We start from the raw sequence: 10,839 nt of genomic DNA on the forward strand, positions 1-10,839 counted from the left end.
GTCATCGGCTGGCTTCTTCGTAGATGAACAAAGGAGTTTTAGGTTGACTGAGTTCGATTTTGGCCCTGGGCTCCTTTGTTCATTTCCGAAGAAGCCAGCCAGATAAGCGCTTTATGTATTTCCAGCTTAAGAAGCTTGAAGTCATGGCTAGGCATATTTTGTGACATTTCACAAAGGGATTACAGAGCCGCACTAAAACTAAAATCCAGCCGTGGTTTTCCATTATAATTTGACATTAATATGCCTAGCCATGACTTCAAGCTTCTTATGTACTTAGCCCTTTATCGTCTGCTAGTACCACGGTAGAATTAAGAAGGTAAAGCTATGCAATCATATGTTTACAATTTTTCAAAATTATTCATTTGACAACATCTTATTGTCAAAATTTATATTTATAAATCCATTGTATACACAGAAATCGGAGGTGGAAACCTGTTTTTGTTCAGTGAAAATTGACAAGATAAATTACAGAAAATGTAGAAATGGAAACTCTTATTTGAAATGACTTTACCTTTTTAATTTTACCATGGATAGTGCCTTAAGATAAGAAGAAAGCCATTTTTCCTTTGTTCCTTTAAGGTGAGAGTACATAAACGGCTTTTCTGACTGGCGTAAGTCATCGCATATAACGCTACCAAACATCTGATGAAAATAAAATAACAAAGTTGAATGATATGTGAACTTAGAGATTTTTTGAAGAATTCTAATTAATTTCTATGGTAGAAGAGTACAGAAAGTCGCATGGACACAACTGCTGGGACAATGAACTGTCAAAACAATTTTGGAATTTAAAAATTTAATATAAATTCCCATGTAGTTTTTTTCCAATATCTTGTTCCACAACATGTACAAAATATAAAAGAAGATTGTAAAAACATATAAAATTTTGTCATTTTGCATGATTGGTTTAAGTAATTGTGCAATGCTTTTCCCATCTCCCACATATAATCGTCCTCTCATTCATGAAATGTCTAGTGTCTGATTCCCTATAAATTAACATTCCTAAATGTTGTCGCTTGGCAACCCTAAAAATAAACCGGCCATTGACAAATCAAATGAGTCACTCTCCGCGTTTACAAAAGAGCAACAACATTTGAGTTTCAACAGCTTAACTTCAATTTTTTTCCTTGGCCACAAAGGAAAACCGAACTGTTGGGAAAACAACGAAAAAAAGCAATAATTTAACAAAGAAAAGGTAATTTTTATACAAAATCTATATATTTAAGACACAAATAATGTAATAACATTGACATTTAGTATAATCATGGCAGATCCACGTCTCAGACAGTTAACCATTAAAACGGGTGTTGTCAAGCGTTTGACCAAGGAAAGAACCGTCTATGAACGAGAGATTACAACAGAACGTAATCGTTTGGAGAAGTTTAAGAACGAAGGAGCTGATGAGCATGTTTTGAAGAAACAGGAGGAAGTTATACAGGAGTGTCTTATGATGATACCGGATGCATTGAGAAGGTAAGAAGGAGAGACGTGTTCACTTATTTTAATTGGTGGAGATGACTAGGAGTCACAGTTGACTGAATCTGAAATGTTTGCCAATATTGAGACTTTTAATTATTATTTATTGTGCCGCAATGGTTAATACGATCAATTGAAAACTATATTAAAGATATTCTTTAATATGAAACTCAATCGATCGTATTAACCATTGCGGCACAATAAATAATAATTAGGCTTTCAATATTGGCAAACATTTGAGATTCAGTCACAGTGGCTTGTGTGTCATGGAGATTCGTAAATTAGACTATTAGTTGAGGGTTATGAGAACTATCCAAATGAGCCCATATCTGTTTTAGCATTAAATGTTTTTATTGGAGGTACTATTTTGGCTTGTAGTTCAGCTATGAGTCATATTTTCATACATATTTGACGAATTCATAAATACTAGTATTACCTGCCTTTTTTAGTATTATTCAAACCACACGAGTGTCAGAATAATGCTTTTACTGGTTATGTGAAAAATAAATTTAAAAAAACTTCAATTTTCCCATACCTTTTCAGATTAAAGGAACAAGTTGAACTTTTGGAAAAGTTCTTAGAAGATGAAAAAGAACTGGAAGAATCAAAGGAATATCAAACTGCATCACAGGTCTTAGCCGAAGCAAAAGAAGTCCTAAGCAAGTCATAACTACGTTCACACAATTCCATTTAAATCTCAGCCTTTAAGGATTATTTAAGCATTTATATTTTAACTTTTTTTATTACATTAGCATTTACTAATCAATGCAAAAAGAAAAAGAACCTAAAACATGTCTTCTAATAAATCAAACAATTGCACAACTCAGGTTAAACTGGAACTTAAAAAAGTCATAGAAAATATAAAACTATTAGAACAAGCACCAAACGAAGGGGAACACTGTCAAAATCTCGCAGCCATAACAAGTGAAACAGAAGAACTTCTGCGAAAACTTGAAAAAGAGCCTTTGGAAAAATGTGCCGCAAACATTCGGAAACTACAAAGAAAACGACAACGCAAAAAGCTTAAAAAGAAACAATGGCAGGCAAAGATGAGAGAACAAGAAAGTCCAGATAATTGGGAGATTAGTGATATCAAACCATCAGTAAGCCAAAGTAATAAACCATCCACATCCTCAGTTCAACATAAACAAAAATCTCACACTCATTTAAAAAGTCTGCACGAATGCCAACGTTTTCTAAAAACTTTTGAGCTATTGGAACAATTACACTTGGCCCGTTGCCAAGATCCCTCCAAGACACGGGAATTTGCCAGTAAATTACAATATTTAAAATTTGTCTGGAATTCGTTGTTACAAGAAAAACAAAATGACCAATCGAATACAGAGCGGCAAGTAGAAGTGCAATGGAATCGTGTTCTTTTTGGCATGTCAGAGAAAACCTATTTCGAGGGTCATTCCAGTATTAAATACTTTCTAAGAAAAAGGTCGGTTTCAGTGAATAAATAGTTTGTGTTGTAATTTAAATTTTATTCTCTTTTCTTATAGGCACATCTGGGATTCATATATCGATAATGATTATGGCACGTCAATACCTATCGGATGGGTTATGCCACCGAAAGATCCCAACCCCAATTGGGCTGAATACCTGGAGAAAAGCTAGTGTTAAAGAGTAGTTATTGTTTGCTTTTGTTCTGAATGTTATTTTCGATTTTAAATATAGTTAAGCATTGCAAAACTACACAAAGAGTCATCAAGTTGTTGTATTTATTCAATGCATGCAGACGCTCAAGGAAACCTTATAATATAACAAGGCAGCCAAGGAGATAATTGAATCTTAATAAAGTAAGATGTACTCGCCTATAGTCTATGGACGAATATCATAGTCGATAGGGAAGGAGTTTTTATAAATAACCGTTTAGAGGATCTATGGGCGTCAAATAGATGACTAAGGGAAGTTTGTTTAAAAGATCTCAGGAGACTCTATGGCTGGCAAGTGTATGGCATTTCCAAAGACCAAAAGGTCCAATAAAAACTAAAATCTGTAAAAAGAAAAATAAATTTACGTTTATAAATGTGTTATAACAAGTTGTAAAAGCCAATTGTAGAAAAGCCGTATGTAAACAAACATCTTACATGCCCTATGGCACCATATTTATTTCTTCTCTAATCCCTTGATAGTACAAGACTGTGCGAGGAGGTGAACATGTACAAGTAGAATAGTTATTGATAAAGAAAACAAATGACCTTCAAGAAAATTCAATTATTGCGTGCTGACAATTTTTGATGTTAAATTTAATCCCCTTTCCCCACACTTAAATGTCAAACGATTCGCAGGTGCCAAAATAAAATAATTTCAGATATAAATGTTTGATGACCAATCACACCACATGTCAATAGATAAGCAAGCAAATTCCTTAGCATACTATGTCCCCAAGTTATTTTGTCCAACATCAATCACACCTCTATAGTACAGCATGAATGTCTATAACAAGAGGTGTTGCTATAACCTACATAAGTGTGTATGCCTTCGAATAATTTCTATATTTAAATCAACGAAAAAACCAGTTTATTTTTTGTTCTTTCTTTATAAGTATATTTTAAGTTATCTCTTGTTTTCATGGAATCATTGAGAACATTTTTTGTTTCTTATAAACTAAACACAGAAAATGCCTGCAATCGCTTTGGGAGTCCATTTCAAACAGACCATCGCACAATTGCAGCAGCGAATGTATTAATGCTGTTGTTTATAGTTTATTCATAAACCCAGTCAACGGCAGCTGGTTTCCAGTTGACAAGTTCTTCTTCTTTGAACCACAAGGCAATTTCCTTGTTGGCAGATTCAACGGCATCGGAACCGTGGATGATGTTGCGGCCAACTTGGATACAGAAATCACCACGGATGGTGCCGGGCATGGAGTCAGCGGGGTTGGTGGCACCCAACATTTGACGGCCGGTCTTGACAACATTCAAACCCTCCCACACCATGGGAACCACAGGGCCGGAGCTCATGTAGTTGACCAAACCGGGGAAGAAGGGACGAGCAGACAAATCGGCATAGTGTTTCTCCAACAATTCCTTGGAGGCCTAAAATTACAACAACAACAAAAAAAAAACAAATATGTTACCTTTCACTTGTTTGTTAAACAGTTCACACATGTTTAGAACAAAAGAAATTTTGCACACATAACCTAACATTTTTGTTGTGGCAGCACCACTCATTTTTACAAAGTGGCTGGCTAGCCAAGGTTATATCACACAGCGCAATTAAAACATTTTCTTTTATTCCTAATTAGATTAATAAAGATAAACGCAGGGGAGGCGTAACTTACCCACATGAACTTCATGGCAACCAACTTGAAGCCCTTTTGTTCAAAACGTTCGATGATTTTTCCAACGAGGCCACGTTGGACACCATCGGGCTTAACCATGATAAAAGTACGTTCCGTATTGCCTGCCATTGCGCTTGAAATCAACGAGAAGAATGCTAGAAGCGATGCGATCATGAACAAAAATTTCAACTTGCTTCTAGTTGCGTCGACGTCGCCGGTACTCAATAATGACGTCGCATTCAGCGATGACGTGCTAAATTTTGCCATATTTGCTTAATTGTGAATGGCGCCGTGCCGGTGGGAAAAACAAAATGGGGTGGTTGTCTGCAAATACCACGTAAAATGATTGTGAATGATAATATATGCTAGGTACCATGGCAGAAGAATACAGGTAGATGCATCAACGCTTGGGAGCATTGATATGTCAAAAAAATTGAAATGTTTTTTAAAATATAAGTAGATTTTTATATGTTTTCTTATTCTAAGTTAGAAGGAGGCTATTATAATTCGCGTTTTTCAAAAATTTTTGCAAATTAAAATAATTTTTCATTCAACATTTTCAATTCCAAAATTGGTTTGACAGTTCATTGTCCCAGCAGCTGTGTCGACGCGACTACCTATATTCCACAGTTGCTTTTATGAAAGAAAAGAAGAGTTTGAAGAATAGGGTTTGGGAGGGAATGTAGTACGTCCCTGTTTGTAGGGAAAGAGATAGAGAAATATATGTATAGAATGAAAGGAAAATAAAGATAAAAACAAACACAAATAATCATCATCATGTTTCACATGAGACAATAGAATTGGGAATCAATCTTTTTTTATTTTTGGTAAAACTTGATCTTTTTATCACAGTATAGTGTTTTATGCCGATTTATATAACAGATAATGCAAAAAATATATGTCACATTAATATCGTTGTGCTACTTATCAAAATAGGAAATAGTAATATATACGTTTTATCATAAGCTGAACGGCGGAGTCCATTATAACGTAGAAGTTTGCTTTAAATAATGAGAGATCTGAAAAAATTACATTCATCAAGTTCTACTCCCCTTTTCCATATAAACACCACTTATCATTTTGTTAAACTTTCTAAAAGTGAATAGACAGAATTTCTCACAATGAAACTTTCAACCCATTTAAGATGGGTAAATTTGACGTATGACCAGGCAACATAAACGTAATTGATATTATTGTGAATCAAAGTAAAAACAATCCGTTCACAATGAGCCAAAAATAAATAAAGTAATCGAGATAATAGAAGAAAGAGTAGAAAAAGAAAAGTGATACGCTTCTTTTAAATCTTTGTAAAAAATTTCGTGGTTTCCATAAAAAACAAGCCTTTATTTTTAAATATACTTGGAGTATTTAGCACAGCGATATTTATTGTGAATGTTAAGCAAACCAAGTCATTCACAATAATTTTCAGACCATAAAAATACCGCCTTTTCGCGTTTGTTTATTTGCAAAAACGAAGCCAGGAGAATAAACATCATGCAGGCATTTCTTAAAACCGGCAAATCATCAGTTCCAACGGAAAGATCACAGGCCAGTACTTCATCTGGTCAACAAAGTGGGGAACATCGTAAACCACCAGCACCATGGGTTGAGAAATAGTAAGAAAACATTTTCTAATTAAATTAATTGAATATTCTCTAATATTTTCTATGCTTTTCATTCACATAGTCGTCCAAAAAGTGTGGATGATGTTGTGGAGCAGTCCGAGGTTGTGGCCGTGCTACGAAAATGCGTAGAAGGAGCTGATTTGCCAAATATGCTGCTCTATGGACCACCTGGTACGGGCAAGACAAGCACAATATTGGCTGCAGCACGTCAGATATTTGGTGATATGTTCCGTGAACGTATATTGGAGCTAAATGCTTCCGATGAGCGAGGCATCAATGTGGTAAGGTCGAAAATTAAGAATTTTGCCCAATTAACTGCCAGCGGTACTCGACCCGATGGCCGTCCCTGTCCACCGTTCAAAATAATCATACTCGATGAGGCCGATTCCATGACACATGCCGCCCAGGCAGCTTTGCGTCGTACAATGGAAAAGGAGAGTCGCAGCACCCGATTCTGTTTGGTCTGCAATTATGTGTCGCGTATCATTGAACCCATCACCTCAAGATGTACGAAATTCCGTTTCAAACCTTTGGGTGAAGTACAAATTATTGAGCGTTTGAAACATATTTGCAAACTCGAGGGTGTTAGCATTGATGAGGATGCATTTAAATCCATTGTCAATATATCAGGTGGTGATATGCGTCGGGCCATAACAACGCTGCAGTCATGTTATCGTTTAAAGGGTGCCCAGCATAAAATACAAACCACAGATCTCTTGGAAATGTCCGGTATTATTCCTGAATCGTATTTGTGTGAATATCTGGAGGTATGTCGTTCTGGAGATTATGGAAAATTAGAAGATTTTGTCCGCAACATTGGCTATGAGGCATACAGTATTGGCCAGATGTTGGAACAATTTAATGAATATGTTCTCCGATGTCCCACCTTGACGCACATGCAAAAGGCCAAGATATGTGATAAACTTGGGGTGAGGAAACTATTTTTTTGGTTGAATTTGTTTAGTATTTATATTTGTTCATTTTTAGGAATGCTCTTTCCGTTTGCAAGATGGTGGTTCGGAATATTTACAAATCATGGATCTTGGTTGTGCGATTATATTGGCATTGAAAGAGAAGTAGTTTAGCACGCACTGCAATGCGCCAAGGAAATATTTGTTCAGATACTTCTTATAGTTAAGTTTACGTTTAAAATATAATATTATTCAAAAATTAATCGTTTTATTTGAGAGGAATTGCAAAGATATGGAAATCAAGAAACTTTTATAGTCCGATATTTGGGCCTTAGGAAATAGAACAATTTCAAAGGAAAGAACGCAACTGACAATTGCAAAATTCTAATTCCGAGTTAAAAAATATGTACTCAGGAATTTTAAAATACTCCTGGAATCGGTGTTTTTATTCGAGTTGATTTTCGACCCGTCATAGCGAAGCATTGAGAGGTGAAGAAGACAACTGTCGAATTTCCCTTTTCCCCTTCTTTCGAAAGAAACCTGATTCTTTTTTCTTGGAGTAAGTGAAGTAACTAGGAATTTATTTAGGGATCCAGCTCAATTTGATCTTGTTTGACTTCAGAATCAGATAATTGCTTGACTTTTGCTCTTTTCGTAGTCTCGGGATAACTTTCTTTTCTTTTGGTATTCCCAAATGACGTGGTCCTGCTAATGCCAGTGGTCCATATATCATTGGGTGGTGGTGGTAGGAAAATTCTTCTCTGTTAACTGCTCATTGGCGTGTGTGTCCCACATGCACCTTCCACTTACCTTTGCACCGTGCTATTCTATGTTTGCATTCCCATTTCACCCTGAAAAATTACTTTAACAATTAGTCTTTCGGATAGTTTACATTGCATAGTTTCATTTTTCGTAGTTTAGCAGCCCATGCAGCACATACATGATCGCGACTATCTAATTCTTTGCGCAAAAATGACCTAGCCATTTTTTTATTATATTTATAATTTTTATTTTCCATTTAAAATACAAAAAAATCTTTATAACTTATGGTACTACTTCAAACTCATCCTCATCGCGTTCTCTTTTCACTCCCGAATTGGATGATTGGACAGTGGTGATGGAGCCTACCACAGCATTTGTATCCGAATCGACTTCCATTTTTACCTCACCCACAGCATCGGACATACCACCGCCGCCACCACTACCAGACATACCTTTACTATCAACCGCAACCGTTTTGGCAGTTGTTGTAAACTTAATCACCGGCTTTGGTATCGTAACAACTTGGGCCTTGGGTGTAACAACTGTTTGGCGTTTTATGGAACTACCAGCACCACCGGATTTAACTTGGGCCTTAATTGTACTACGACTGTCCAAAGCAGATTTAGTCATCTTTTTGGCTTGGTTGGCGGCGCGCAATTTATAATTGCAGGCCGAGAGGCAATAACGATCGGGTGGCAGACGTAGACCACAGTGTGGCTTAATGGGCGGCAGGGGCATACTGTTGCGGACTTCAGCTAGTTTTGAAATTACCTAAAAGATAAAAAAATTGTTTTAATATTCCAATAAAAACGAAAGAAAATAATTTTCCCCACTTACATGTCTAGGTGGTGGGCAGGTAAATGCTTTATCCAACACCACTTCCGTGGCCAATTTAACATCATCCAAATCGATGGTCTTCTTCCGGGCATGATTAGCAAAGACTTTGGCATCATCCAGTATACATGTTACATATCCTACAAATAGAAACATAAAACAAGGCCGGTAAGTTTTCTTCCTGTTTCCAGTCCGTGTACATTACTTACGATAGCAAAACTCCAGTAATTGATTGATAACCCTTGGTTCATATTCTTGTATGCCCAAGTCTTTTAATATGGACATAATCACCTGGGCATCTTTGGGAACATGTTTGACCTGAGCATTGATTTTAGTTTTTTCCGATTTTTCTTTTTCTGTGGACATAATTTTTTTCTCGATGAGAGAAATATAAACAATATCAACTTATGCTTCTTCTTCCAGCTGCAATTGATCTTTGTAGTGATAGCCTGGGGGAGTTGACATATACAAAAGCTGCTGGCTGTGTGAATGTTGATTGTGGCATTATTGTGAATTGTGATTTATAGGGATTACTAAGCTGTCTTTCATTTTAGAATTTATTTCTACATTTCATCTTGGATTTTAAAGTTAATTTCACAAGCAGAAAGTTTCTGAAGAAAGACGGTGAATCTTTGGATCAAAGGGCTTTAAAAATTTAATATTCACTTTTCGAAATGGTTTGAAAAGTAAAGAAACGACTGATCAAGAACCGCGTCGCAGTGGCCGAAAAATGAACACATCGCAATATTCCATTCGGCAATATTGAAAAATATGCTCGTGGTAAAGCCATTGAAATTCCAAAAAGTGTAAGAACTTACACCGCAACAGAAAGAAAATAGTTGCTTCGCTTGGCCGAAACTGGTGAACTGTCGAATTTGGTTTTCTCCGATAAGAAAACATTCGTTGGCCAGCAGTTAGTAAACAGACATAGTGTTTACTTGTCAAAAAAGGTCAGATGAAAATGTGCACCTTCGGTTGGCCACCAGCACTCAATCGCCGGCCATTGTGATGGTGTGAAGGCCATAATTCGTGCCAAAGGTGACCAATTCTAACAAATCTAAACTTATTCTAAAATTTGATGCTATTTCCGACATTTTTGCTTTCATTCAATAAAATTTAAAAAAATACAAATTATGTCGCTTGACTTCGTTGCAGTTTTTTATCTCACCCTGAAGATTTAGACTGAATCGACTTTTGAAATTGAACTATCCTTTTTCTATACTTAAAAAAATATTACTCGGTTTTAGTTAACTCTGGTTCAAGACCAGCTGATAACAATTCACAATAGGGAAACATAAACCATATGGTCCTTGTCAAGAATTGAAGACTAAACACCAAACATTTTTTTTGCAATAAATCCCTTGAATGTCTCTCCTGTCTAATAAAAAATTCAAACACCTAGTAGTTTTTTATATATGACTAGTTTATTTAATATTATTATAATAATTACATACATGCATAATAATTTTTATTTACTTTATATTTATATATATATATATATTAACTTAACAAATAGCACATAACATACATAGAAAAAAATTAGTTACCTACATATACATACATACAATTTAAATTATTATTTACTTTAATATATTTTTTTAATATGGATTTTTCTATAGTCAAGTTTACACTGTTAATATTTTATAAACAAAATAAAAGTATTTATTTATTTATTCCGCTTAAAATATGAACGTATCAGAAACAAAAACGAAAAAACTTTGGTCGATTTATATAAAGAGAATGGATTGTAAACTAAAAAAGTAAAGGAAAAAAGAAAATCTTCTGATTCAATGATTTGATGGCAATTTATGAGTTTTTTTTTTTAAAAAAATAGAATTTTACTAAGAAAATGAATAAAATAACAGATGGGTTTTGCTCTGGAAATTATCGTTAATAAACAATGGTCAAATCCGCATCCCGCTTATTTCAGTCTGTGATAGGA

The 10,839-nt window shown here is 35.3% G+C and overlaps 5 protein-coding genes across 5 annotated transcripts; 3 read left to right on the plus strand and 2 right to left on the minus strand.

Annotated features, from left to right (window-relative positions):
- The first annotated feature begins 1,034 nt into the window (after window positions 1–1,034).
- LOC101896712 (tubulin-specific chaperone A) lies at window positions 1,035–2,302 on the plus strand. The gene is made up of 3 exons (XM_011294971.3): window positions 1,035–1,195; window positions 1,258–1,473; window positions 2,020–2,302. Exons 2-3 carry the CDS (start codon window positions 1,265–1,267, stop codon window positions 2,144–2,146), a joined length of 336 nt encoding a protein of 111 aa, XP_011293273.2. The 5' UTR covers window positions 1,035–1,195; window positions 1,258–1,264; the 3' UTR covers window positions 2,147–2,302.
- On the plus strand, window positions 2,268–3,186 carry LOC105261421 (uncharacterized). The gene is made up of 2 exons (XM_011294970.3): window positions 2,268–2,920; window positions 2,982–3,186. Exons 1-2 carry the CDS (start codon window positions 2,268–2,270, stop codon window positions 3,094–3,096), a joined length of 768 nt encoding a protein of 255 aa, XP_011293272.2. The 3' UTR covers window positions 3,097–3,186.
- An 815-nt stretch (window positions 3,187–4,001) lies between these two features.
- Window positions 4,002–4,997, minus strand: LOC101896999 (nucleoside diphosphate kinase). The gene is made up of 2 exons (XM_005185281.4): window positions 4,766–4,997; window positions 4,002–4,520 (listed from the first exon to the last, which is right to left on the minus strand). The coding sequence occupies exons 1-2, from the start codon at window positions 4,937–4,939 to the stop codon at window positions 4,188–4,190; spliced, it is 507 nt and encodes a 168-aa protein (XP_005185338.1). The 5' UTR covers window positions 4,940–4,997; the 3' UTR covers window positions 4,002–4,187.
- A 1,149-nt stretch (window positions 4,998–6,146) lies between these two features.
- LOC101897517 (replication factor C subunit 4) lies at window positions 6,147–7,564 on the plus strand. Its single transcript, XM_005185284.4, has 3 exons — window positions 6,147–6,381; window positions 6,452–7,319; window positions 7,378–7,564. Exons 1-3 carry the CDS (start codon window positions 6,260–6,262, stop codon window positions 7,468–7,470), a joined length of 1,083 nt encoding a protein of 360 aa, XP_005185341.2. The 5' UTR covers window positions 6,147–6,259; the 3' UTR covers window positions 7,471–7,564.
- A 614-nt stretch (window positions 7,565–8,178) lies between these two features.
- On the minus strand, window positions 8,179–9,329 carry LOC101897688 (transcription initiation factor TFIID subunit 9). The gene is made up of 3 exons (XM_005185285.4): window positions 9,107–9,329; window positions 8,901–9,037; window positions 8,179–8,834 (listed from the first exon to the last, which is right to left on the minus strand). Exons 1-3 carry the CDS (start codon window positions 9,261–9,263, stop codon window positions 8,346–8,348), a joined length of 783 nt encoding a protein of 260 aa, XP_005185342.2. The 5' UTR covers window positions 9,264–9,329; the 3' UTR covers window positions 8,179–8,345.
- Window positions 9,330–10,839: the final 1,510 nt, after the last annotated feature.

Source organism: Musca domestica, unplaced genomic scaffold (assembly GCF_030504385.1).
Source record: "Musca domestica strain aabys unplaced genomic scaffold, Musca_domestica.polishedcontigs.V.1.1 24, whole genome shotgun sequence".
In the NCBI taxonomy this organism is placed as follows: domain Eukaryota; kingdom Metazoa; phylum Arthropoda; class Insecta; order Diptera; family Muscidae; genus Musca; species Musca domestica.